Source organism: Erithacus rubecula, assembly GCF_903797595.1.
Source record: "Erithacus rubecula genome assembly, chromosome: 21".
Lineage (NCBI taxonomy): Eukaryota > Metazoa > Chordata > Aves > Passeriformes > Muscicapidae > Erithacus > Erithacus rubecula.
Window position 1 is genome coordinate 5,886,880 of NC_136673.1, and position 26,392 is coordinate 5,913,271.

The 26,392-nt window shown below is 58.8% G+C and overlaps 5 protein-coding genes and 1 long non-coding RNA gene across 12 annotated transcripts in view; 1 reads left to right on the plus strand and 5 right to left on the minus strand.

Moving 5' to 3' along the window:
• Nucleotides 1-1,316: 1,316 nt before the first annotated feature.
• AK1 (adenylate kinase 1) lies at nucleotides 1,317-6,167 on the minus strand. Of its 2 annotated transcripts, none has more exons than XM_079324149.1 (7): nucleotides 6,103-6,167; nucleotides 4,603-4,645; nucleotides 3,469-3,504; nucleotides 2,783-2,946; nucleotides 2,464-2,580; nucleotides 1,839-2,030; nucleotides 1,317-1,538 (listed from the first exon to the last, which is right to left on the minus strand). In XM_079324149.1, exons 2-7 carry the CDS (start codon nucleotides 4,610-4,612, stop codon nucleotides 1,473-1,475), a joined length of 585 nt encoding a protein of 194 aa, XP_079180275.1. In that variant the 5' UTR covers nucleotides 4,613-4,645; nucleotides 6,103-6,167; the 3' UTR covers nucleotides 1,317-1,472. The 2 variants fall into 2 exon arrangements, with proteins under 2 accessions (XP_079180275.1, XP_079180276.1); XM_079324150.1 differs by lacking the exon at nucleotides 6,103-6,167 and adding an exon at nucleotides 5,169-5,312.
• A 1,855-nt stretch (nucleotides 6,168-8,022) lies between these two features.
• Nucleotides 8,023-11,814, minus strand: ST6GALNAC6 (ST6 N-acetylgalactosaminide alpha-2,6-sialyltransferase 6). Of its 2 annotated transcripts, none has more exons than XM_079324152.1 (7): nucleotides 11,621-11,814; nucleotides 11,332-11,423; nucleotides 10,407-10,471; nucleotides 10,098-10,277; nucleotides 9,542-9,939; nucleotides 9,245-9,352; nucleotides 8,023-9,169 (listed from the first exon to the last, which is right to left on the minus strand). In XM_079324152.1, exons 3-7 carry the CDS (start codon nucleotides 10,419-10,421, stop codon nucleotides 8,980-8,982), a joined length of 891 nt encoding a protein of 296 aa, XP_079180278.1. In that variant the 5' UTR covers nucleotides 10,422-10,471; nucleotides 11,332-11,423; nucleotides 11,621-11,814; the 3' UTR covers nucleotides 8,023-8,979. The 2 variants fall into 2 exon arrangements, with proteins under 2 accessions (XP_079180278.1, XP_079180279.1); XM_079324153.1 differs by having other exon boundaries at nucleotides 11,747-11,771.
• Nucleotides 11,815-12,761: 947 nt separating this feature from the next.
• On the minus strand, nucleotides 12,762-15,796 carry ST6GALNAC4 (ST6 N-acetylgalactosaminide alpha-2,6-sialyltransferase 4). Of its 2 annotated transcripts, none has more exons than XM_079324347.1 (6): nucleotides 15,633-15,796; nucleotides 14,928-14,983; nucleotides 14,467-14,637; nucleotides 13,920-14,332; nucleotides 13,685-13,792; nucleotides 12,762-13,603 (listed from the first exon to the last, which is right to left on the minus strand). In XM_079324347.1, the coding sequence occupies exons 2-6, from the start codon at nucleotides 14,937-14,939 to the stop codon at nucleotides 13,414-13,416; spliced, it is 894 nt and encodes a 297-aa protein (XP_079180473.1). In that variant the 5' UTR covers nucleotides 14,940-14,983; nucleotides 15,633-15,796; the 3' UTR covers nucleotides 12,762-13,413. The 2 variants fall into 2 exon arrangements, with proteins under 2 accessions (XP_079180473.1, XP_079180472.1); XM_079324346.1 differs by lacking the exon at nucleotides 15,633-15,796 and adding an exon at nucleotides 15,273-15,411.
• Nucleotides 15,797-16,525: 729 nt separating this feature from the next.
• On the minus strand, nucleotides 16,526-19,322 carry DPM2 (dolichyl-phosphate mannosyltransferase subunit 2, regulatory). 2 transcript variants are annotated; one of them, XM_079324349.1, is made up of 4 exons: nucleotides 19,261-19,322; nucleotides 18,807-18,896; nucleotides 17,651-17,753; nucleotides 16,526-17,359 (listed from the first exon to the last, which is right to left on the minus strand). In XM_079324349.1, exons 1-4 carry the CDS (start codon nucleotides 19,261-19,263, stop codon nucleotides 17,301-17,303), a joined length of 255 nt encoding a protein of 84 aa, XP_079180475.1. In that variant the 5' UTR covers nucleotides 19,264-19,322; the 3' UTR covers nucleotides 16,526-17,300. The 2 variants fall into 2 exon arrangements, with proteins under 2 accessions (XP_079180475.1, XP_079180476.1); XM_079324350.1 differs by lacking the exon at nucleotides 19,261-19,322 and adding an exon at nucleotides 19,226-19,231.
• Nucleotides 19,323-20,318: 996 nt separating this feature from the next.
• LOC306811059 lies at nucleotides 20,319-24,223 on the plus strand. Its single transcript, XR_013776596.1, has 2 exons — nucleotides 20,319-21,507; nucleotides 21,746-24,223. It is a non-coding gene; the product is annotated as an uncharacterized lncRNA (long non-coding RNA).
• A 1,501-nt stretch (nucleotides 24,224-25,724) lies between these two features.
• Nucleotides 25,725-26,392, minus strand: part of EEIG1 (estrogen-induced osteoclastogenesis regulator 1) — a 32,423-nt gene continuing 31,755 nt past the window's right edge. For all 3 annotated transcript variants that reach the window (XM_079324320.1, XM_079324322.1, XM_079324321.1), the window contains one exon: nucleotides 25,725-25,950. In XM_079324320.1, coding sequence (XP_079180446.1) covers nucleotides 25,905-25,950 — 46 coding nt within the window. In that variant the 3' untranslated portion in view covers nucleotides 25,725-25,904. The remainder of the gene's footprint in view (nucleotides 25,951-26,392) is intronic.

Here is a 26,392-nt window from a genome sequence, read left to right on the forward strand (position 1 = left end):
GGGCCCATCCTACTGCCTGCCCAGGTCACCACCTGGGGAAACTGAGGCACACTCACAGCACACCCACAGAGGGCTGGAGGTGCCAGACAGACAGGTCTCCCCACTCCCCAGCTTTAGGCCACGGTGTCCCAAACCACAGGAGCCCCGTGTCCCCTGTCCCCAGCAGCACGAGGCAGGCACTCGCCGGGCCCAGCCCTGGGTCGCTGTCCTGGCAGCGGCCCAGCCCCGGCCGGATGGCTGCATCCTTCCTGCCCGCCGGCCTCCCCGCAGTGCCCCGGCCTCTGCCGCTGCCCCGTGGCCCCTGAGCACGGGGCTGACGTCGGGCTGACTGGTGAGTTTGGGTTTTCGTCTTGGGGAGTTTTGTTTTTTCCCTGCTGGCTTCCTTTCTCCGCTCTGACTCCTTGGCCTCGTGGCCTTGGCTGACCCCGATGCTGCCGCCCCTCCTGCCCTCCCACCCCCCTGGCTCTGTGCCCAGCTCCCAGCAGCCCAAAAGTGAGTGGTGGGGGGCCCTTTTGGGGTTGCAACTCTGCTACCTCCTGCCCTCACTGTGGCTGGGTAAATCCTGTCCCCAAGCCCCACCGCAGCCCCTCTGCTATGGCATTGTGCCTGTGTGGTTCTGTGGGTGCTGGGGAGCCCTCACATCCCCTGTACCCTCCACCAGCACCCCCAACTGCCTGTCTGTTGGGGTCCTGTGACTCACCACCAAGAGGGCATCCACCCAGTTCCCCAGCCTGGTGGCTGGGCTCCTCTGGGTGTCAGTGCATTCCTGATCCCCACACAGTGAGTGTCCAGGCACAGCAGGACAGGGAGCACCCCACTCCAGGGCATTGTGCCACCACAGACCACCAGTGCAGCCACTGTGTACCCCAAAAAACCCTGACAGCCAACAGAAACAAGGAAATGCCAAGGCATGAAAGTGGTGGAAATCCCCATCCCAAATCCGGTCACCTCCAGCCCCTGGCAGCCAGTGGGAGAGCTGAGAGGAAGGGACGCATGTGCAGGACACGACTCAGATGCTGCCTGTGTGTCCAGACACACACCCAGAGCACGAGGGGGCTCAGCAATGGCACTGGCTGGAGGATGCAGGCACAGCCTCCCTGCAGGCCAAGGATTGGGAAGCCAGGGCGAGCGGCCGGGATGCTCCCTCCCTTCCTCTGAGCACAGCATCTCGCTGCCCCGGTGGGATAAACACCCGCTTCCTGCCCTTAATCAGCTCCAGAGGGGCTGGGGGGGGGGGGTGACAGAGGGGGAGAAAAAAAAAATCTCTGGAAAGAAAAACTCATTTCCTGCGACAGAAGAAAAAGATAAAGTCTGGATTCATTAAAGTGAACTTTACTGGGGAGAGACGGGAAAGAGCCAAACACAATGTCCTTGAAATTTCCTCCGCACGGCTCCGTCCACGAAAACAGGATAAAGCCGCTTCCGCTGTCTCTGCTGGAGTGCACTGGGGGGAACTGGGGCCGGGGGCTCGGCTACAGGCAGTCGAGGTGGGTGCAGACCTGCTGGAAAACCTCCTCCACGGAGCCCTCGGCGTTGAGCTGGGTACAGAGGGGTTAGCTGGGGACTCCAAGGGCTCTCATCTCAGAGCAACTGGAGCTCTTCCAAGGATGCATTTTGGCCATGGGTGAAGAGGGCAGGGCTCATTCAGGGCAAGGGAGTGTGGACCATCCTTGGAGGGGGTGTGTTGGGAACGAGAGGGGTCCAGCCCACCCCAAACTAGGCAAGGTTGAGTTTTCCTGCTTCCCACATGATCTCCACCCACCACTTCCCCTCCCCTGGGACACAAGCCCCAGGCAGCGGGGCTGCAGGGTGCTGGCATCAGCCACGTTCCTGCTTACCTGGCGGACGATGCCTCTGCTCTTGTAGAAGGCAATGACAGGCTCAGTGGCCTTGTAGTAGGTCTCCAAACGCTTCTTGATGGTCTCCTCATTGTCATCCACCCTCCCGCTGGTCTCGCCTCGCTTCAGCAGCCGTTTCACCATTGTGTCCTTCCCGGCATCCACGTAGAGCAGCAGCGTGGGGGGGGCGATCTGTGGGCACAGGGGACATGGCTGTCACCACACTGAGCTGGTGTGGGTCTGGCAGGCGGTGGGGGTCAGCATGAGGGTCACAGATGTCCCCACACCACCCTCTGCCTCCCTCCACATGGATCTGGGGGCCACCAGGCCACCATTCCAGTGGCCTCTAGGGCCATGTAGAGGGAGGCAAAGGGGCACTGTGGCCAAGCCCTGGCTCTCTGCCATCACCATCGTGTCAGCACTGTTGTCACGCTCTGTCAGCCTGAGGACACCCTGGTCCCTCCCACTGTGCTCTGGGCACAGGCTGTCCCTGAGGTAGGGGGACATGCTGCCCAGTTTAGAGCCTTCTGGGATGTGATCTCTGCTGTGGGGAGGCCAGGCTGCTGCTGGGTTGAGTCTCTGTGCCAAACTGTGGCATAGCCCAGCATGCTTCTTTTCAGCTCACCTTCTTTTCAAACTCCTCTCCCTGCTTCACCTCACGGGGGTACCCATCAATCAGGAAGCCCTTGGACACGTCTGCTTTGGCCACCATGGCGTCCCGCAGCATGTCCAGCACCGTGTCCTGCAGGGGGAGGGCAGAGCTGCTGTAGCTGATATGGGACAACATGACTCCCACCCAGCATCCCCAATCCCTGCTGCAAATCCCACCCTGGGATGGCAGGGCCAGAGCTGCCTGAGCCATGTGCCAACCATTACTGTGGGGGGTCCCCACTGACACCCTGCACACCCCACCACGTGGCAGCTGCTGGCTGGTGAGGGCTTACCAGGGGCACCAGTTCTCCCTTCTCCATGATGGCCTGCAGCTTCTTGCCCCGCTCCGAGCCCGAGCTGACCTCAGCCCGCAGCAGGTCCCCCGTGGACAGGTGGGTGTAGCCATACTTCTGCACAATCTTCTCACATTGTGTCCCCTTCCCCGAGCCAGGGCCACCTGTAAGGCACACGTGTGCCCCAAGCCATGGGTAAGGAGAGGGAGGGGTACATGGGAGCAGCAGCACAGACACTCGGGAGTCCTCAGAGCTCAGTGACATCAGTTGGTGTCCCCAAACCCAGCACCAAGTGGATGGACAGAGCTCCTCCTGAGGTTGCTCAAGTGCTTGGGGGTGGCATGGGCTGCTGGGAATTGGCCCATGGGCAACACACCCTGATGGCACCCACGGCATCACCGCCCTGGGTTTTGTCACATTACCACCCAGGGGTTTGTGGTGATAATCAACCCCCACTGGTTTACTGTCACATCACCCCAGATGCTGCCACCCCATGCCTGGCCAGAGGTGGCCTCCTGGTCCCAGCATACCCATGTGACCTTGAGGAGCCAAGCTGGAGCCATGGCCATCCCACAGCACCTGGGAATAGCCCAGTCCCAGCCTCCAGCCCTGTTTCCCCAGCCTAGAGCTACAGGGAAAAGGCATGGGCTAACCCCACAAGTGACAGGACCCAGACAAAGACTTACCCACCACAAAGATGATTTTGTGCTGCTTGAGCTTTTCTGGAAGACAGAAAGGGAAAAAAAAAATTATCAAAAGCCAAAAGGTCCATTGGAGAGTGAGGTGTCCCCAGGGGGTGCCAGATTCAGGGCAGGCATCCCTGGGGATAGAGGGGACCGATCCAGGAGAGTCCTGGGGAGAAGATGGAGAGGGAAGCAGACGTGTGTCCTGGTCACCTGGGCAGGCTGGGATGTCTGGCCATATCTGAGCACAAGGACCCCACAGCACCTCGGCCATGGGCTGGAATTCCAGTGCCAGGTGGCGTCCCAGAGGTGGTCATTGTCCACGGCTCCACTGCAGGCAGGGACTGGCCTCATCCGTCCCTGTGGCTGGCTTCTCACCCCGCTGGGCTAACTGGGCCCTGGAGGCTCAGCTTGGCACGGCCACCTCGAGCACCTGGCACAACCCTGGCAGTCCCTGGCCTCCAGCATCGGTCCCTGGGGGCTGATGTGCAAGTGGCACTGACCATCCCAGCCCCTGCCCAGCACCCTGGCACAGGGTGGCACCACCTGTGGGATCTGAGCACCAACCGTGGTGTGGGGTGGTGCCGAAGAGGGAAGCAGAGCTAAAAATAAAGTTGTGTTCCTCTGGGGCCACTTTCCCATCTCCTGATTACAGCTGGATGAAATTTCAACTCCTTGGCACCCAGCACTCCCCAGGGCTGGGGATGGAGCCAAGTGTCTGGCAGGGACCAAGGGGATGTAGGGCATGTGGGGGGGCTGGAGGGACATGGGGGATGGACAGAAGAGAGGGAGGCAAGGACACAGGGGCACAGGGAGAGGAGGAATGCAAAGAGGAGCAGGAGCTGCATGTAAGGGGGACAAATGCAGGGGGGACACAGAGGACAGAGGCAGGGAGGGAAGGGGAATGCAGAGGGGGTGGATGCAGGGGAGGACAAATGGGTTGGATAAAAGGGGGACAGGGGTATGCAGAGGGGATGGATGCAGGGGGGATCAAGGGAGTGGATGCAGGTGGGATTGATACAGGGGGCAACCAAGGAAATGGATACAAGGGAGACAGGGAGATACAGAGGAATGGATGCAGGGGACACTGAAGGGACGAATGCAGTTGGAATGCATGCAGGGAGACAGATCACTCACCTGCTGACATGCTGCCGTGGTCCAGGCACAGAAGCACTTAAGGCTGCCAGGAAAGAGCAGGATAAACAACTCAGCACATGAGGTGATGCGACACACTAAGAGTCTGGGGAGAAAAGGGGTCTCCCTTTTTGGCCATGATGGTGCCAGCTCCAGGGCCAGGCTGGGGGGTTGGATGGAAGGCACAGCTCATGGCTCGGGCCCGGAATAGGGAGCTGAGGGATCTCTGCTTCTGCGGCCATCACTCACCTGGCTCCCAGCAGTCACCCTCCGCATCCGGCTGCGGTAAGGGCATCCCCATGCCGGGTGACGCGCGGTGACGTTTCCGGCTTCCTCCCCTGCCCTGCCCACATCCCAGTGCCTGGGGTGCTGCCCGACAGTAGGAAACCCGCTTGGGATGCTCGGTGCCACCACAGCACCGAGGGATGGGGACAGCACCCCCAGCTGCCCACGGGCTGTTTTTAGGGGGTGTCCCAAGGAGGGGGCTGCAGCACCCCCCGGCACCCCCAGGACCTCGAGGGTGTGTTTGGCCTCCCCGCCTGTCCACGCCCAGCCCCGCGGCACCCCACCTGCCTGGCCACAGCGCGTCACCCCAAACCGGCCGGACGGGGTGCAGGGACGGGGCACCCGTGGCCACAGGAGCCCGCAGCCGCTGACAGGTCGTGTTACAGCCTCGAAAGGGCAGGGGCTAAGAATGGCCGGACTGAAACCGGCACCGGGTCACATCCCACCAGCGCTGAGGGGACAAAGTCCTGATATGGCCCCCACGGGCTTTGGGGGGTGCACAACTCCCGAGTCCCTAAATGTGGGGGGGCTGAGACCCAGGACAGCTGGCACAACTCTTGGTGGGGTGACAGAGCTCAGTGCGAGCTGGGTGCCTGATCCAGTGCGCTGCCGGTCCCACGGCTGCAGGGTGGCGGTGATGTGGACGTGACCGCTCCAGAGGCGATCGGGGAGCGCTGGGGAGGGGGCTGCAGGATGGTCTCGTAACTCCGCAACCAAGACCATAAGCGGGCTGCACCCCGGGGTGCCCCCAGCGACCTCACCGCACCGCCAGCTCCAATCCAGTCCTCCCATTCCATCGGCGGCCAGCGGCCCGCAGCCCCTCCCCGGGACCCGCGGCTGCTCCAGTACCCCCGCAGTGCCCCCGCCATCCCGCGCAGGGGCCAAGCAAAGCCCCCGCGCCCCTGCGCTGCGCCCGTGCCCGCCGCTGGCGGGGACTGCACTCACCGGGCCCGAGGGGACCCGGCCCCACGGGGGTCCCGCACTGACCAAGCCCCGCATGGACCGGCCCCACACTGACCAGACCCGCACTGACCCGGCCCTATGGCGGACCCGCACTGACCAGTCCCCTCACTGACCGGTCCCGCACGGACCCGGCCCCACGGGGGTCCCGCAACCGACCAAGCCCCTCGCGGACCGGGCCCGATGGTTCCGCACCGACCCGGTCCCGCACCGACCAAGCCCCTCACGGACCAGGCCCCATGGGGGTCCCGCACTGACCTGGCCCCGCCGCCGCCCGCGCCGTGCCCGCCGGTACCGCTATTTATGGAGCACGGCGGCGCGCGGGGCACGCCGGGAGCGCGCGGCACCGGCAGCGCGAGCGGCGGCGCGGGGGGACGGGGGGGACACGGCGGGGACACGGCGGGGACACGGCGGGGACACGGCGGTCCCTGCGCCCGCCCGCGCGGGCAGGACGCGCTTACACCCCGCACAGCCCGGGGGTGCGGGTCCGCCTGCCGGTGGACCCCCACCCTGCCGGGGCTGGGCGCTGCGGCGCTCCCCCGGCTCATCGCGGGGCAATGCTCTTCACGTCACTGTCCACATGTCGCTTCCCCTTTTCTGCCCCCATTCCGTTCTCATGTCCCCACCCCTATCCCTAATGTCCCTGTTCCTGTCCCCATCTTTGTTCCTAATGCCCTCAAGCCCCCAACCCATTCCCACATCTCCATCCCATCCCATCCCATCCCATCCCATCCCATCCCATCCCATCCCATCCCATCCCATCCCATCCCATCCCATCCCATCCCATCCCATCCCATCCCATCCCATCCCATCCCATCCCTGTGTTCATCCCTAATGTCTCCGCTCCTGTCTCATCCCATCCCTGTTCTCACCATCCTTGTCCCTAATGTCCCCATCCCATCCCTAATGTCCCCATTCCTGTCCCATCCCATCCCTAGTGTCACCATACTTGTCCCTAATGTCCTTATTTCTCCATCCCATCCCAATGTCCCCATGCTCCCACCCACCCCTCCCTGCCACTCCAGGGATGTAGAACCCCGGGTGCATTGTGTCCTTGTTAAGATCTGATTAGTGAGAGATGCTGGGTGCCAAAGCCAATAGTACAGGTTTTATTTAACAATAAAATGTGAGGTAGAGAAAGAGAAATAGAAAAGAGGGATTGGGTGTGTGGGGGGAGAGGGAGAGATTGGTCAAGCAGAAGATTGTCACCACTCGTGGATCCCTCAGCATCCCACTGTCCTTCTTTACCGTGGTCTTCATGGTGGTGGGGGTCCCGAGGTTGTTGAAAGCTTTTCACTATTTATATATTTTTGCAAATGAAGGCATTACTGCTCATTGGCTACGCAGTCCATTTATCCCATTGGTTGAATGATTCCCTCTCTTCTAATGCTAATTAATCCCATGCTCAGCCTTTCTCTTCGAGTGGAGTCCATGGTTGCAATCTCCCCTGCCAGAATTACCTTTTACCCAGCTGGTGCTGATTCCATCACCAGTTACCAGGTTGGCTTTCCTTGTGGATTCTGTGTCCATTATCAGTGATACATTCTTCTCTCCCAGTTTTGTTTACCAGCCCTAATCTGAAATAATACTCAGACAATAGCACCACCTTTATCTTATCTCAAATTCCTCTTACAGTGGTTTAATTTACTATAATTAATTTAATATCAAAGTCTCAGGCATATTTGGCAGGAGGAAGAGGGGGTTTAGTGGTTGTGGATGCTGTCTATCCCATAAATTGGGGTGAACTGTTTGAGCAGTGATATGTGTATGAGCACTTGCCCTCCACAGCTTGTCTGGATGTGTTACCCAGCTGTGCCAGACCAGAGCAGTGCCATTGTGCTGCTCCCTTCTGTGCCCATCTCATGCCAAGTCCTTCTGTGGCACCAGACTTTGAGACAGGCAACTGTCATCTCCAAGTATTTTGCACTTACCTGCCCTTCCTCCTCCTCTGAGGCTGCAGAGACCCTGGTGACCCCAGGGCACCTGGCTGGGGGTGACACAAGCTGGGGAGGTCTCAGCTGTCACCTGCCACTGAGGAGGTGGCTCAGAGCTGGAGTCAGCCAGGAACTGGACATGGATCCCACCTGGCCACACCCTCCTGACAGGTGCTCAGGGACAGCACTGCTGTGGGCTGGGGGACACTGCCATCATCCCCAAAAACCCATCCACAGCCAGGGCTCAAGGTAACAGACTGCAGCAATATTTATTCCTGTACAAACAATTACAAAACATGGGCACCCCACTGCTTCCCCAGGACTGAGCCCCTCAAAACCCCAGCCAGAGGGAAACTGAGGAATGGATTCCTGCCAAGGCTCAGCACCCAAACATGTCATATTTAGGTGCTTTCCCCAGATCTACTGCTGAAACATTAATAACAAAGTCCTGTCCCAGCCACAGGGTGCCCACCCCCCACCTGCCCACTTCTAAATATTTTATAAGCAGCTGCTGGCCCTTTGTTACCATTAATGAGCAGCCTCTGCTCAGTCCTTCATCCAGAAAACCCAAGTACAAACCCCAGCATTAGAATCGGGGAGAAAAAAAAGCCAAAACCCCCCAAAAGCTCCCAAAAATCCCATCTTTCAGTTAGAAAAGGTTTTGGTACAGTGGGGTGCAGGAGTGCTGGGAGGGGCTGGTGTTTTTGGGGTCCTGGTACAGGGAGGATGGCAATGTCACACCCGTGGGGTCCCACCAAAAACTGTGGGGTTCTACTGTGGGAAGGATGGCTGAGGACTGAGGGATGAGGGGGCTGGGGATAACAGAGGGGGGCTGAGCTCCAAGAGGGGTTCTCCCCACCCAGAGGGTTGGGGGAAACAGTCTCTGTAATGACCCCAGAAGTGATGGAAACCAAAACTGAGACAAGGGGACCTGGAACTCCCTTAGAGGCTCACAGGGGCTGCAGTGTGCATGGACCAGCATGGGGCAGGATATCATGCCCATCCTGCACATGGAGGGGGGACACCCCAAATATGACATTCACCACTTGGCCTCCAAAAAGCAGCTCAAAACCCAACACATCCCAGGTGGGAGGCAGCTGGTGGCACTTTGATGCCTGGCTCCCACCACTCCCAGGGGGATGCAGGGGAGCCCCCATCCCTGCCAGCTCCAGGGGCGTGCCCAGCAGGTGTGGGGCAGCCCCTAGGTCCAGGTGGGGTGGGAGAAGGTGATGTTGTAGAGGCTGGCCCAGCTGGCAAAGACCCTCTTCTCCGTGATGAAGCGGTGGTGGTTGCCGCGGCGGCTCCGCTCGTTGTGGATGTAGGTCGTGCACTCGTCGGGACCCTTGGGCTCGTAGTAGTGGTAGGGCAGGCGCCGGGGCGGGGGGTGGCGGCTGCAGGGGGAGAGAGCACTGGGTGAGCCCCGTGGTGGGGTCAGGGCGCTGGGTGGGGCCTGGGGCTCTCCTCACCCGCAGTAGGTGGGGGGCACCATGCCATAGACGTGGATGGCATCGCACAGCTCCACCGCGATCACCATGGTGAACCAGCCCGTGCTGAGCCACGAGCGAGACTTCTCCCTGGGGAGCAAAAACAGCAGGAAGGACGACAGGGGTGAGGTGATGTGGATAATGGACCCCCTCAGTGTCCCCACAATGCCTCAGGGACCCCCAGCTCAATGCTGCAGTCCACGAAGCAGCTCCAAGAGTCAGCTGTGTCTTGGGAACCTGGAGAAAGGGGGACACAGCACAGAGGTGGCTCTGAGGTACCTGTCCTTGCCTGTCTCTCCCCGAAACAGCTCATCAAACTGCTTCATGCGGCCAGGGGAGACAACGTAGGCGGTCATGTTGGGGAACGAGGCGCAGACACGCTGGATGATCTTCAGGAGGCTCTTCTGCATCTTGGTGGGCGGCCCCCAGAAGATGAAGATGGTCTCTGGGGTCTTGTTGACGAACTCCTGGGGCCGCTTGAGGACACGGTAGAGGCTGGAGTGGGCCACCACACGAAAGCTGGTCTTGTTGCCCACATCAGCGCTGTAGCCCGTGGTGGGAGCATCGTTCATGCGGATGGTGCACTCAGCCCCGTCGATGGCCGTGCCCAGCTGCGTGCCCAGGAGGTGGCTGGAGCTGGTGACAACGACGCATTGGTGGCAGCGGGCAGTCAGGGTCTGGTGATGACAAATGCCATCAGCAGGTGACTTGTGGTGGACAGGGTACTGTACCCTGCAGAGCCACTGTCCTCAGGAAGGGAGGGTTTGGCTGGGTGTCAGCAGAGGGACAGACCCTGTGTCCCCGCCGAGGCCCGGCCCTGCTGCCCAGCTCGTACCTTGTTCCCACAGACAGGCAGGTACCCGCTTTTCACCCCCCACTTCTTGAGGTCGGGGGGCCGGCGGGCTCTGCCCCGCAGGCGGCTGTAGGGGAACACCTCGCTCCCGTTGCCGGAGCTGTAGATGATCAGCAACATGATCAGGGCAAAGAGGACCCCCAGGGCGGCGGCGCGCTGGCTCTGCGGGCGGGGGGAGAGCATCAGCCGCTGCCCCCACCCCGCTGTGCAGCACCCACCCTGCTCCCACGGCATCTCCAGCAGGATGCCTGCTGTCCCCAGAGGTCCCCGAGGTGATTCCCTGGCACTCACCGTGCTGCCACTCATGTCTCTGTGCCGGCCTCAGCACACAGCGATCGCCGGCGTCCCGCGAGCACCTGCAAGGCATGTGGTCACCCCAGCCTGGCCCATCGTCCCCAGGCTGCCAGGCTGGTGGGGCTACAGGTGTACAGGTGGATCAGGTGTACACGGGATGAGTCTCCAGGCACCCTTTGAAGAGAACAATCTCCCAGAATTTATGAGAGGAAAAGAAATGCTGTGGACAGAGGCTGGGCAAAGTCTGGGGTGTGGAAGAGCCAAACCCAGCCACAACTTGTGCCTGGGGGATTCCCACGTTAAGCTGGGTCCAGGGAGGATTATCCTCCTCTCGTGGGGATAAAACCACTCAAACCGCGGGGTTAGGGAGGGTCAACCTGCTGCTCGTGCAGTGAAATTCCTTTAAAACCTCCGCCAGAGGAGTCTTAGATCAGGAGGGAATGGAAGGGAGACCTGCCCCACTCAGTGCATGCATGGGATTGCATCCAGAAGACGTGCAGGGACCTCTCCAGCCCCGGGACCCACTCTAACTTCCACTCAAAGCAGACTGACCCAGTTTAATTTTGGGAGCCCTGGTTAGTGAGCCCCAGCTCCTGTTACTGGAGCGCTCAAAGCAAGTGGAAATTAAAAACCACGGAAGCCTCTTTACTAATTGACACAAGGAAAATTATGCAACAGCCTGAGATCAACCCCTGGGGGGAGCTGGCAGCTCGAAACGCTCTCAGGGCTGCTGGCGGTGCCAGAATGTACCAGCCTGCCCGGAAAGCCCAGGCCACGGCCGGGAGTGGTGATGCTGGGGGGCTTTGGCGTGCAAATGCCGGGGACGCTGTAGGACCCCCACTCCTGGCCCCGACTCCGCTCCCTCCATAGCTCTCGGGCCATGTGAGACCCCACGGAGGGTGCCGGAGCCCCGCGGCCTTACCTGCTGGGGGCTGTCATGGGGAGCCGTCACCTGCTGCGCCCCGCGGGCGGCGGGGGCTGCCTGGCCCCGGCACCGGGGCTCACATCGCCGCGCTGCGGGAACAGCCTGCTTCAGACCCGGCCCCCTTCTCCGCCGGGGTCCCCAGCCCCGGATGAGAACCCCCCGCCCTCCGCGAAGGGAAAACCCGCCCGGCCGCCGTGCGAACCTCCCGCCGCTCCTACGTGCGAGTCCGCCCCCGCCCCAGGAGCATCCCCCACCCCCGGCCGCGGCGACGCGGGACCCTTCCTACCCCTCCATCCCCGGGCACCGGCCCCGGGGGCAGGGGCCGCTCCTACCGGCTGAACGGGCCCGGTGGGGACTGGCGAGCTCCACCGAGCGCTGCGCCCCGCGGTGCGCCCGGTACCGCTGCCGTTACCGATATCGCTGTCGAGACTGATATCGCCGCTGCCGCCGCCCAGGCCGGGTCCTAGTGCCGCCCTCCCGGCATGGGGGAGCCGCTGGATCCTAGTGCCGCCCTCCCGGCATGGGGGAGCCGCTGGATCCTAGTGCCGCCCTCCGGGGATGGGAGAGCCGCTGGATCCTAGTGCCGCCCTCCGGGGATGGGAGAGCCACCGGGAAAGGCCAGGACTGATCCCCCGTTCTCGAGGGCACTGGTGCGGGCAGCAGGGATGGGGCAGCAGGGATGGGGCAGCGCTGTTCGGCTGTGGCAGGAGCAGCACGCCGTGCCGGGAGCAGCGCATTGCTGGGATGCCGAGGTCTCCCCCGCGCTGGCCGAGGAGCCCAGGGCCCTGCTCTGGGGGGTTTTGTGGAGCAGGGAGAGGGCTCCACTGCTGGCTGCATCCCTGACGCCTGTTTGGAGGGATTCTGGCTCCGCTGTGCTGGTGATGCTTTGCCCTGTGCAGGGTTGTGGCAGCTGAGGCAGCAGGCAAAGAGCTCCATGGGCTCCACGGCTGCACTGCCCTGCAGGAATCAGCCCTGGCAGCACCCCCAGTTCCTGGACCACTCGCTCTTCACTGCACCCCAGCATCTCTGTCCTTCCTCTCATCCCTGGCCCCCCAGACACCACCGGACCCACCCAAACATGTGGCATCTGTTCACATGTTCAAAGGGCTGCTGTGGGCTCACACAAATTCCCATGGCATATCCCAACTCTCCAGGGACACAGAAACTGCAAGTGTCTTTGATAGCCCAGCAGCTCCGAGCCCTGTGGGACTGAGGATCACCCCAGACTCGGCACCCATCCTGCATAGATAAAGCTGCTGGATCCCAGACAACCTTAACAGCTCAACACCCTCTTCCATGTTTAGGCTCAGTTTGCCACCTCCCCTTATTATTTATAGCCTGGCAGCCTGTGATGAGCTGTTGAATATCTCCCCCACACACTCCTTGTCCTATCCTGCAGTCACAAAGGGCACAGCAAGGGGAACCACTGAATCAAAAACAATTTTAATGGCCACGTTTGCTTTGGTCTGAATCCAAGGACACTTGTGACAAGGCAACTCGGAGCCCCTAGGGCACATGTGGCTCCAGGGCTTCCCAGCTGAAGGGATGCAGGCACCAAGCAGCAGAAGGCAGAACTTGAATTCAGCTGCCTGCACCCCACATTCGGCACTGTCCAGAGGACACAAGTGGGGCAAGGTCCACAGTAGAGGGCACAAATGGGGCAAGGTCCACAGTAGAGCTTCGTCCCTGTGAGAGGCACCAATGTGTGGCCCTGTCAGGGCTGAGCATTTCTGCCCTGTGTCCTGGCAGAGGCCAGCAGCATATCTAATCTTGCATTAAATATTCCTCCTGGTAGAAAGAGCAGAAAACCAGGTCTCTCTGGTTGGAGAGACTCCCAGGCAGGCGTTTGGAGCTGGTGGGACTGCATGGGTCCAGCTCATGCCCCCCACCAAACAACAGAGGATTCCCAGCCCGTCCACCAGGGGAAACAGGCACTGCTGCTGCAGAGATGGAGACTCCCCGCTCCAGGGCTTGGCAAAAGGTGTCCAACCGTGGCACTGGCAGAGCTGAGACATGCTGCTGCAGGATGAGAGCTGCCCTGCCGCCGACGTTCCTGCTGCCTCACCCATGGCTGGCGCCCTACCTGCCTGCCCAGGATGGGTGGTTGAAGATTATCTTCTTCCTCTTGGCCCAGCGGGAGAAGATGGCTTTCTCGGTGATGAAGCGGTGTCCAGCATGGCGAGCTTGCTCGTGCATCACGTACGTCCTGCACTCGTCCAGCCGGCCCTTCTCAAAGTAGTGGTACGGCACGCTGGAGTGGTTCTGCTCCCTGGCAGGAGAGGACAGGGTGAGTGTGGGACTTGGGGGGACACTGGAACACCCCACGCCTGCCCCCGCCACCCCCTCATACCTGCAGTAGCTGTCGCTGACCATGCCAAAGACACTGATCTGCTCGCACAGCTCCATGGCCAGGATCATGGTGAACCAGCCCGTGCTCAGGAAGGAGCCAGATTTCATCCTGCAAGGCATCGTGGTCACACTGGAGCGGGTGGCACTGTGCTGCTGGCCCACCCACACTGGGGGTGCTTGATGGGGGGACAGGTGGTACAACAGGGGGGCCTGATGGGGCTCCTCAGGAACAGTACCTGTTCTTCCCTGTCTCATTCTGGAAGACATCATCACAGTATGTCATCTTCTCCTCAGTCAAGGTGTAGATCTGCATCTGGGGGTACTTTTCCATCACCTTGAGCAGTGTCTGGTAGGTTGGGCCCTTCTTCTCCCTGTTCATCTTCTTGCCTGGCCCCCAGATGAAGTAGAGGGTGTCTTGAGACTGCTGGAAGAAGTAGGGCTGGTTCCTCAGCAGCAGCGGAACGCTGGTGTGTGAGACCACCCGGATAGTGCAGCGTGTCCCCACGTCCTGCTCGTAGCCGGCGGTGGGGGCATGGTTCATGCGCAGGACACACTCCTGCCCGTCGATGGCCTGTCCCAGCTGCGAGCCCAGCATCTGCCCCGAGCTGGAGACGATGGCGCAGCGCCGGCACAGCGCTCGCTCCAGCGGCTGCGGGGAGATGCACCGTCAGCTCCTCCTTGCCTCCCGCAGCAGCGGGACACACCAGAGTCCCTGCCTCCCTTCCCAAAGGACAGGGAAACTGAGGCACAGGTGGGCCGAGCTGCCCCGCCAGCAGCACGCACCTTTCCGTCGGGAACGCGGCTGTATCCCTGGAAGCTGCGGACGCCGGATGCGGTGTGGCTGTCCCGCAGCCCCGGGGCCGGGCAGCACGGCTGCACAGGGGCGCGGTAGCACAGCGGGACGAGCACAATCGCCACCACCACCGCGCACACCAGCGTCAGGAAGAGCCCGACCTGGAAGCAGAGCGGGGAGAGTCCTCCGGGCCTGCCCACGTGCGCTGGCCCCGTGCCGGATGCCGGTGGCCCCGTGGCCATAAGGGAGCTGCCCCTCGGAGGATGCTGAGGTGCGGGCCCGGCTCACTTCCTGCAGCGGCAGTGCCCGCACGCCCCACGGGCTCCGTGCCGCCGGCGAGCACCGCCCGCAGCCGGGCTCAACCTCCTCCAGCACCAATTTTAGGGTGAGCGGCTCCCCGATGGCGGCGGGGTCCCACCGGCCCTTCGCCTCTGCCCCAGCGGGTACTCACCAGCGTCTTCATCCTCGGGGGGCTGCCAAATCACCGGCAGGGTGGGGGCTCGCACCCTGCAAGCGGAGCGGGCTCAGCGGTGAGGTCGCCCACCAGGATCCCCCCGGTACCCCAAAGCCCGGGATTCCCCCCACGCCTCGTGCCGGGACCTCCCCGAGGCCATTACCGGGATCCCCCCCACGCCCCCTCATTCCCAAGACCCCCGGGACCCCCCCACGTGTCCAATTCCCCCTCCGTGCCCGGTTCCCCCCGTGCCTCCGCGGGTGCCGCCCCGCCGGGCAGGGGTCGGGCCCGGGGCGCTCCCCCGGCGCGGCGTCCCCGGTTCCCGGTGCCGGCCCCACTCACCGAGCCGGGAGCCCCCAGCGCGGCCGCCGGCGGGTCCTGCATCCCGGCCGGAGCGAGGCCGGCGGGGAAAGCCGAGCGGGTAAAGCGGAGCGGCCACTGCCGGGACCGGCACCGGCACCGCCCCCGCCCCGCCCCGCGACCCCGCTCCTCCGGGGGCGCGCCCGCCCCTGCCCGTGGGCTCGTGCCCGGCGCGCTGGGACCGACCCGGCACCCACCCCGTGTGTCCCGGGACCGATCCCCCCCTCTCCCTACCGTGTGTCGGTAGCGACCCCACGCTCTTTCCCCCTCTTGTTCTGCCCTTCCAGGCTCGCCTCCCGCTCGGGGGATCCTGCAGCTTCCCTGCTCCCTGTGCTCTCTCACCTCCGTACACCACCAGCTCCCGATGATCCCAGGGACACCACAAGGGTCCGGAATGGCTCAGGTGTGCGATCAGGTCGGGTGAGACCCTCGGTACCCCAGACCCCATCCAAAGCTCCAGCTGCTCTTCACCTGCAGCCCCTCCTGCCAGGGTCCAGCCACAGAGCACCCAGGAAGTGTTCCCAGATCCTGTTGGCCCAGGGCAGGGCACTAGATTTTATTTCTCCCACGTGATGAACAAACATGACATATTATCTTGATATCCCCTGACATTGCCCTCAACAGCCACGGAACCAGAGGGAGAGGAAGTGACAGGAACACCGCTGGATTCTATACAGGATGCAAAACCGGATGGGGAGGCCACGCCTGGAACTGCTCAGTCACCATTAAATTCTTCCACTCTCTGCTTCCTTCTGACCCAGCCCAAAACCACCCTTGTGGGGTGGGCTGAGCCCTGGCCAGCAGGTGAGGGACAGGGAAGGGCAGCAAGGGGTTTGACAGCTCAGCATGGGCTGGCAGCCTCTGCAAACCTCCAGCCAGAGCCTCACCTCTGGACCCTCTGCTGGCTCTTGCAGCCAGGTTCAGCTGTGGCCCTCGGGGTGTCCCAAGCCACCAGCATCACCCCCAGGCAGGATGGGAAACTGTGGGACTATGCTGCTGGGCAGGAAGTTAACAGTCCATGCAAGAAGGGTTAGAGTGCCCCAAATCTGCCCTCCCCAGCAGTCCCAAGCATGGCAGAGCCAGCATAGAGTTGGGCCAGATTCCCTCTGGTGCTTCCCTGCCTGACCTCACCAGCAGGACCTTTGCAGCAGGATGCCATGCACTGCCAAGGCCATGCAGTTGAACCCACCCTGGCAGGCTTGTGGCACCCCTTGGCATGAGCAGAGGACAGGAGCGAGACCTTAGAGACCTTTATTGAAGGTGATCCTGCTCACTGTGGTGCAGGGGAGCTGCCAGGGCAGCAGCTGCTGCCAGGAGAAGAAACTCCACAGGTAAAGGACACTGCCACACCTGCCTGCTCAGCCCCAGCTGGCTGGCACATGCAGCCTTGTCCAGGGCAGGAATCCAGCCAGGACTGAGAGCTGTGATGGGAATCACACCCAACACTTCCCTGTGATCCAGGACATCTCACCATCCCCTCAGCTGGGTGGGATGCAGAGGACAGCATTGTCCCTGCACCCTCTGCACACCCAGCCTCATGGGAGTCCCTCTTCAGAAAGGCAAGAGCCCCCAGCACTGTGATTAGCCCTTCCAGAAGCAAATGGAGAAGGCAAACTTGTCCTTTCCAAGCCCAAAGTCTCATTTCTCTCCTCTCAGACTTGAATAAAAAACCCCCCACAAACTGTAGGTAAACTTTTAAATAAAATTCCCAGAAGGAACAAACTACTGGGCAGAGCCAGAGCTGAGGAGAAGGAGTGCCCAGGGAGTGGCAGGGCAGCCCCAGCTGGGGAGCAGGTCCCTCAGCAGGGCCTCTGGTCCCTCACTTGATGAGCCTTGGATGAATCCTGCCTCTCTTTGGTCAGTGAATTGTAAACTACGGGTTTAGTCTCTGCAGGAGGGAATGTGGGAGCAGCTCAGTGCTGGGCACCTTGGAGATATCTGCCTGGAGCTGCAAGAAAAGTCTTTTCCTGGCTTTGATGCTGCAGCGTGGGCATCTCCTCAGATGGGCCTTCAGTCTGATTTCTTGGCATGTTTCCTGCTCTTCCACATGACGAACATTATAAAAACACCTGCCATGAGAGAGAGAACAGATTCAGGTAGGAAACTTTTCATTCCAGGCACTTCTACAATATCTCATAATGAGAAGCAGAAATTCAGCAGAGAGAGCAAGAAAATTCTGCTGTCCAGAGGCTCAAACAGCCAAAGTCACACACAAACACAGCTCCAAATCCCTGTGCCAGGCTAAGCTGCAACAGTAACCACAGAAAGTGTCATGAGTGTCACACATTAAACCCCTAGCAACCCTCTTCTCCCTTCCTAATTTAGAAGTTTCTAATTAGAACAACAGAAATAACTCTCACCTATAAATAGCAGCAGCAGCAGCCCGGCTGCCACAGGGATGATAACTGCATACTCCCGAGGCAGGAAATACTGGTGGATGCCATGGTCACTGTCCATGAAGGGCTGCAGGGACAGACAGGTGTCAGCAGGGGGGCACAACACCTCCAGGTGCAGCCTCAAGGTTTTGGGAGAAACATGGAAATATCTGGTGTGAGGAAGCTAAAAAAAGTGTGCCCTGCATGTGGGCTGGCCACGGAGACCAAGAGTGGGTGGGCAGTGAAGGGTTTGTGTTCAGTGGACAATGAGGGGGAGTATGGGGCTGGCACAGGGTCCCACAGCCCCGGGGGCTCAGGGTGGGCAGTGCTGCTGCTGCAGAATACAGCAAATCCCTGTCTCTCTGCCCTGCAGCTGACACTGGCTCTGCTCGATGGTTATCCCAGCAGGATCACTCTGCAGAGCCAGTGGAAGGCTCTGGACACTAGGGAGCAGTGTGAGGATTCCCACAGAGCAGAGAATGCTCCTACAGCTCTGGGAATGCTGGGAGCACAGACAGGCAGCAGAGCGAGCAGATGGAAGAGGGGAATTCAAAACCTCTGGAGTTAGAGGGGAAGCTGGCAGGAGTTCAGACATTAGCTCAAGGCTGAACCTGGCCTCTCACACCTGGAAGGCTCATTGAGAGAAGTTTCTTTCCAGGAAAAAAATCACTAATGACCTCAGTTGATGTGTCCCCAGAAATGGGCAGCCTCACAACCACTTTTCTAGAGTCCTGAATTCCCTGAAGTCTTGTCCTCCCTACCAGGCTCCAGATCTGTTAGGATTTGTCTCTTTCTATGTTTCCCTCTGTTATCTCCCACCAGAACCAGGAATCTGGGTGATGTAAATGTGGACATTGATAACTACACCTCCACCAGGGCCAGGCTTCAGCTCTTCCCAATAGCTCATCCAGCTCAATCCGGGTCAGCCTGTCTTGGAACAGCAGGTGGGCACCACGATCAATGTTTGGTCTTGCCCAGGAAAACCCAGATGGGACAATGACTGTGCCAGCACACAGAGGAAGATCTGCCCTGAAATTTTATCCCAAGAGGCGAGTCCTTTGGGGACACAGACACATCATCACCTGAGCAAAGGCCAGGAAAACACCTGATTGGGATTATATCGGCCAGGGGAACCCCGTACCAGTACGATGATCCAGAGGGTGTAGTAAACAAACAGGACGAGGCTGAAGGCGACCAAGCCAAAGCCAACGAGCTGGTCCGTCGCTGTGGCCTGCAAAGGGAGAGGCGCTCAGAGGGATCCCCAGGCAGCGCTGGCAGGAGCGGCTCAGGCACCGCTGCTGCTTACGGGACACCGGGAAACCGGGGGCAGGGGCACCGCGTGGCTGAGACACTGCGGCGGGATAACCCACGGCGGGCAGCGGGGCCCAGCTCCCTGAGCCCACACACACACACACCCCGCGGACCCGCCCGGCCGGGCCCGGGAGGCCGCTGGCCCCGGTCTCTCCGCAGAGAGAGCCAGGCAGCCTCGCGAGGGCTGCGGGCCGCGGTTCAGCCCAAGCTCCCGCGCTACCGGGCCGAGCAGGGCCCTCCCTCCCCCGCCATGGCGCCCCGCTCCGGGCCCGGCCCGCACTCACCATGGCGCCCCGGCCTCCTCCCCGCCGGACACGCCCTTCCGGCGCGGCCACCAATCAGCGAGCGCTACGCCAACCCCGCCCCGGGAGCGGCCAATCGGCGGCGGCGGGCGGGGCGCGCGGGATCGGCCCGGGATGGGGACCGGAGAGAGCGGCAGGGATGGGCCGGGATCGGGACCGGAGAGAGCGGCAGGGATGGGCCGGGATCGGGACCGGGCCGGGATGGGGACCGGAGAGAGCGGCAGGGATGGGCCGGGATCGGGACCGGAGAGAGCGGCGGGGATGGGCCGGGATCGGGACCGGAGAGAGCGGCAGGGATGGGCCGGGATCGGGACCGGAGAGAGCGGCAGGGATGGGCCGGGATCGGGACCGGAGAGAGCGGCAGGGATGGGCCGGGATCGGGACCGGAGAGAGCGGCAGGGATGGGCCGGGATCGGGACCGGAGAGAGCGGCAGGGATGGGCCGGGCATCGGGACCGGGCCGGGATCGGGACCGGAGAGAGCGGCAGGGAGGGCCCGGGGATCAGGGGAACGCGGGAGAGCAGCGCTCCCGCCTGCCTTTTCTCCCTCGCGGGCCTGAGATCTTTGTCACAGCTCGGAGCTCCTGCTGCCTTGAACGGGGGCTCTGGTTGTATCTACCACCCTTGCCCGGCACCTGTGGCAGTGACGGATCCTGGCACCCGCTCCATCCCACATCCCAGCCCTTCCTCAAACACGCCCGGGGGCAGCGGGAGGAAAGGAACGAGCGAGCCCAAACAGCCAAGGGACAGACACAAGAGAATGGGCTGCCCCCCCCTTCCTGACATAAGGGAAAAGGGAAGACCCTGCCTGGGACTCAAAGGTGCGCTGACCTTTGTGTGGCCGAGGCTCTGGGAAAGTGGCAAAGGCAAAAGCTGCTCCCTCCCCGGTCCTGTCAGGCATCAGCAATGAGTATCTGGGCACTGAATTTGGCTCATCCTCTCCAAGGGGGTGGCGAGCCTGTGGTGGTCAAGGGGCTACTCAGGCACCCTGAGGATCCAGAGATGTTTATTCCCTGGAGCCCTGCTGGGCTCCCCAGGTGAGCCTGGAGAGGCAGCCCCAGCAGGAGAGGCAGTTTAGGCAGAGCCTAGGCTGGGGCAGATGGGACAGAACACAGGACACTGCTGGTGACTCAGGCAGGTGGCACCTTTCCCCAGGATTGCTGCTTCCACAGGACTGGTGCTGAGCTGCCAGCTGCCCTCTGCAGCTCTTCTCCATCTCCAGGGAAGGGCTGGCAGGGATCTCCACTCCCAGCTGCCAGAGCAATCTGAGAAGGCAAAACCAAACTATTCTAGGCCCTCCTCACCCCACAGAAGATATTTAAAACAAGAAACAGAACAAGAAGAATCAGTGTGAAGTACCAAAAAACCTTTATTTTTTTTCCCCCAAACCATAACATTTGACATTATATTGATTTCCTCATATATTTGTTATTTCTCTACATTAGGAACCAGATACAGAAAATACAAACACGATCTGTTGAATCAAAGACGGCACAGCATTCCGTTAGAAAAAGAAACAAAAAAACTAGAGGAGCAAGATAGAAATGGTGAAAAACAGTCATTCCCTCCAGCCCAAACTTTCCAAGAATCATCATCAAAATAGAGCAGTGGAAGTAGCTTCTCTTTCTAAACACACTTCTGCTTTAAGACAAAAGTTAGATTTATCTTTAGATTTTCAAAGTAAAAAAATGTTAAACTATCTTTCAAGCAATTTTGGAAGTTTGCATAGACCCATTCCCTTTCCAAAAATATCAGCCATCTCTCTATAGAATCTGATACAAATCGAGTGCGCCTCAGCCAAAGGTCACCAAGCTCAATTCACTTTCAAGAAAATAAAATGTGATCTCCCCTTCCCCTCCCTCCCCCCACAAAAATATGGGCTCTACCGTTATTCCATGTGTTTGAGGCAAGTTACCAGGCTCAGCTGCATCCCTCCCTCACAGCTGCATCCAAATTCCTTTTCGTTTCAGGTTTCCACGGGGACAGAGAGGTGGGGATGGGAGGGGGCAGGGAGGGGGCTGATGGACTCTCGGGAGGGAAATGGGGGGAAATTTTGCATCCATCAATCCCTCCCTGCAGCGAGGAAGTGGCTTTTCAAGGACAAACACCTGCGACCAGGCAGAGTTTGTAGGAACTTGTCCCTAGGGACTGGCCTTGTCCAAAGGGCTCAGTCACCAGAGCAAGAACTCGGCTAGAGACCGGGGGGGGGGCAGCAGGGGTGGGGCAGGAGGGTGGAGGGGGGTCTGCAGCCCCCGGGTAAGGCAGGGAGGAGGGGATGGGGGTCTGCAGCCCCCGGGTAAGGTAGGGAGGAGGGGAGGGGGGTCTGCAGCCCCCGGGTAAGGCAGGGAGGATGGGAGGGGGGTCTGCAGCCCCCGGGTAAGGCAGGGAGGAGGGGAGGGGGGTCTGCAGCCCCCGGGTAAGGCAGGGAGGAGGGGAGGGGGGTCTGCAGCCCCCGGGTAAGGCAGGGAGGAGGGGATGGGGGTCTGCAGCCCCCGGGTAAGGTAGGGAGGAGGGGAGGGGAGCCCCTCACCAGGAGGGGTTTCACTGTGGTGCTCTAGCGTACCTGGAGTGAGGTTTTCCCAGAGGTTTCTGGCAGCAGTGCAGAGACCAGCTGCACTGCCACCCGCTTAAAAAGAAAGAGCAACGACAACAATAAATAAAGTCAACCCCTCCTATTCAGATGAGAATGAAATACTACTTCTTCAGGCCTCCACCTGGTTTGGAACCCTCTAAAAACTGAAGCAAAAGTTTAAAAGGGCTTGTTAAACTTTCTGCAGGGGGCAAAGTGATGTGGCAATGAGGGGGGGGGGAGAAATCACAGCCTGCTGCCCATCACTGCAAGGGTCAGAACAGCACAAGGCCCCCATTTAAAGTGCTGACCATGTAAAAGATGATGATGAGGGAGCAACATCCTTCTCCCCCTTTTCCCATCACAATTTCCAACTGAAATCCATCTCCTTCACCAACTAACAACTAAGCCTATTCTTTTGGACACTCAGTTTTATATTGGTTTAAAAAAAAAAGAAAAAAGTTAGTAAAAAAATTACACTGAATTTCCTAATGCTTTTGCAATGTGCTTCCATCAACTAAAGGTCTAGAAAACAAGAGCAGAGCCCATTTGTTTTGCCTGATCCTGAGACTGAAGCAGAGAGCCAGCTCTGCTCTCCAGGGCCAGCCAGGCATGAGCAGCCCTGCTTGTCAGCATCAGAGACCCAGGGGATGCAGAGTCTTGCCAATAAGGTCCTTTCACTTGTTTAAGCCACCTCTGAATCCCCTGAGAAGGGGAACAATGTGGGGAAGAACATTCCCCCCTAAGCCCCCCGAAATAAAATATCAATGAAACAATAATGCAGTCAAAAAACACCAGCCTGCTGGGTTTGTATAAAAAAAAATTCCATAAACTTCACAACAAAAAAATGAAAAACCCAAAGGGAACTAGCCAGCGGTTTGGGTCTGGAAACTGATTCACTTCCTAAATGTTCAAAGTCCAAGGAGGAACTGGCAGCAGCGATGCCACAAGGAAAAAAGTGCTCATGAGATGCAGATCCCTGAGGCAGCAGTGAGTGTATGGGACAAGTGACCCCAGAGCCACCATCTCGTGTGCCCACGGCTGCCCAGGGACTGCTGGGCATTGCTTGTGCTGGATGCACAGCAGGAGCTCTGCTGGGATCTACAAATAGAAACAGACTGCTCCTTCCTCCCTGCAGGTCTGCTACAGGTGCCCCAGGCTGGATGACTAGGACTACTCACTCAAAAAAAGGGGCAGGAGAGCTAAAAAGCCACACAAAGACCAGGATCTGTGGAGGCACTAATGTGGAGACAAGGAAGAAATACCCTATGAGACACAGTTATCAGAAATGCAGGCAGTGATGTGCCAAGCCACTGGAAGAGAAGCCAAAGACATGCCCAGGTTGGCCACAGTGATGCAATGCAGCAGGTTATGCCTCTGCCAGCCTGGGAAGAGGAGACCAGTGCTCTCAAAAGCTCAGCTGCCTCTCCTCTTGCTTTGCTGGGAAGATATTCCTCCCTCTGTCCCACTGATTTCGTGACATGCCGAGCTGCCAGTGCTTTGGAGCAGCCACTCTTGCCAATGGAGGCAGAAGAATGCCCTGGATCCCAACTCTGACAGTGACTGCCATTGTTTTTCATGGGAACAGAAGCAAAGCAGCAGAAGTGAGCTGGGTTTTGGCCTCTTTCCTGGCTTATGCTTGCTCCTTTCAAGTCCTGGCTGGATCTGATTCCCTGAGGGGCTTTGTTGGCCCCTGGGGAGCAGCCAGACCCTTGGCTCTGCACAGCCATCCACAGCCAGGGCAGAACTGCCTGAGCCTCCTGCCCTCAGCCTGCCCTGAGCACACGGCCAGGCCAGGCCTGGCTTTCTGGCACTGCCCCAGGGAGAGAGAAAGACAAGCAGTTCTCTCCTTCCTGCAGACACGTGGCACCCCAGGAACAGGGCAGGATGCTCAGCAGCCTGCAAGTGAGTGCCAAACCTACCCAGGCTGAATGAAGAAGAGATCACCATTAAAAAAAACCTAGCAAGTGTGAAAGAGCTTTTGTTCTAGACAGTCTCAAAATCCAACACTTTTCCCCTACATTAAACCAAACCAAGGTGTTGTCTCTATCCCCTTTTCACCCTAATCAAATTTAATTCCCTTTGAAGGGAAAGGGTGGAAAAGATGCATATCCTATATGTGGACTGTCCAAACACAGAAAGAAACCTCTTGACTCAGAAAAACCATCAAAACAGACTAAGCAACTGTATAATAGTTTTACCACACTGCTGAGCACCCTTCCCATGCAGCATCCTTAGCTAGAAGGGTAAAAAAAAAAAGCTAAATCAAGGCCCTTTCATTCCTTGTTTCTCATTCTGCCAGATTCCCTTTTCCAGCAGCTCATCTGCATGCATTTTGGCCAAAGAGACCACAGTTAATGCTTTTTTTTTTTTTCTTTCCTTTAAAAGAGGCTTTACAATAACTAAGAATTTGAACAATGTGATCAGTTACAAGTCTTTCCTTGCTGAACAGGATGAGTGTGTGCCTATACACACACAGGTGTCAGAGGGGAGCCAGGTCCCAGAGTGTGGAATTGCTCTGAGGGCATGGCTGCTGAGTGCTACCACAGTACACTGGCAAAAGAGGAATGGGCATTACACAGAAATAGCTTATCAGCTGAGGGGCTCTGTACAGGGAGGGCTGCAAGCACAGCCTGCTGCTGGCCCACAGCCAGGGACTGCCCTGCAACTCGCTGGCAACTTGACTGCCAGGAGAATCTCCAAGTGGGAGCTGAAAGGGATCGACATCTCTGCCACACACTGCAAGGAAAAGTGTCAAACAACTGCAGAAACCAAACCCAAAGAAGAGCAATTGAAAGATCAACCCAGAGAACAGTTTGAAGCCTTGTCAGAAGAGTTCACTCACCACAGAGCAGGTCAGAACAGCTGCTGTGGCTAATGCAGCAGCAAACACCCAGTCTAGCCTTGAAGGCAGAGACAGTAGCTTCTCCCCAGCCCCAGAAGGAACCAGCTCAGGCACAGATCTCTGCTGACAAGGCAAGGAAGGCCAAGCAACACCAAATCCCTTACTGGCCCAGGCCAAGAGAGGCAACTGACATCACCACCACAATACAGAGACCACTGCAGTCAACTGCATCCAGCTCTGGCCCAGAGAAAAGGGCTGTCAGATGAGATTCTTTTCACATTTCAAGAAGGGAAGTTCCCTTCCTGAGCCAATGAAACAAGGAAAAAAAAAAAAAAAAAAAGAGGCTTTGTATTCCCAACTCCAACAAGACTATCTGCTGAATCAGTCCAGCAAACACAGATTATACTCCTGGAATAGTGAGAAGAAACCTCTTCCAGGTAAAATCTGTAACCTCTAAAGTGCTCCTGCTAATGCTAGTTGATGAACACCCCCTTCCATGCCCAGCAGTGGAAGGGCTGCTGCAGTCAGTGGTGTGATGAGCACTCACATTAACCGTTCACCAACTCCCAGCTGGATTGTGGTAGTTTTCTGAAATGCACTTTTGGGAAGTATTTCCTATGAGAAGATGTTGTCTGGGGATGTGAGGATAGGAAGGTGAAGTGAACACCACAGCATACCTTGTTCAGTAAAACCACTGCCTTGGGAGGTGCTGTTCCCTTGCAGAGTCAATGGAATAAAGCATCCTGCAAGTGGCCGTGTCACCGTGCCCCCAACAAGCAGCTCTGGGTTTGGTTAGAATGGTTTCCCCCACCCCCAGTGGTTAGAAGAGTTCACAGTGGTATAACCCAATGTTTTGGGGAGACACAAACTGAGAAGTCTCCTGCTGCAAGTGAATGGGTGAAATGAGGGATGCAGATGACCGACATCTTCTGGGACTAGCCCAAGGATAAACCCCACAGACACCTTGTGTCTGAGCAGGAACAGGGGGAAGGCATGCACTGGAACAACCAGGAAGCAGAGAAGGACAATGCCAATGCAGGGAAAGTGCATGTTCTGGAGTGGTCTTGGAGTAGTTCTGCAGTGCAAACATATGGGGAGGGGTGTGGAGAAATCCCTTCTGGAATGCTGCATGAAGAGAGGTAAAGGTTGGCATCCGTGTGGCAGCGGACTGGGTAGGGGGCCTGTGTCCAGCAGCTCTACCCTGTTCTTCACATTTAGTGGGTTTCAATCACCACTGGCTCGTAAACTCCAGATGAGACCCTGGAGAAGCAGAGGGGGAGAAGGGCCAGTTATTTTCCACAGTTGTTTTGAGCAACTAAGTTCTGATTCAGAGCTCTCCACTCTCAAACACCTTCTAAGCTCACACAGAACATCACCAGTAACGAGTCAGTAATGAGTTTCCTTGTGGGAAATCAGTCCTTGGAATACTGAGGGGACAAAGAGGTGGCAAGTGAGCAGCACAGCACTGGAGAGAGCTGGGTGTGACACACAAACCCTGCCACAGGACACAGCAAAGGGGAGTATCCCACCCAGAACAAAGAGCCAGCATGCCTGGCTTTGCTGTGCACCCTGTTTTGTTATGAACTTGATGCATCTTTGCATTACCATTACTGCTCTTTTTAATTGAAAAGATGCAATAAAGCCTCAAATGCAACTGGCCAAGAGCTGTACTAAGAGCTATAGTGGCAAGAAAAAGTGTTGC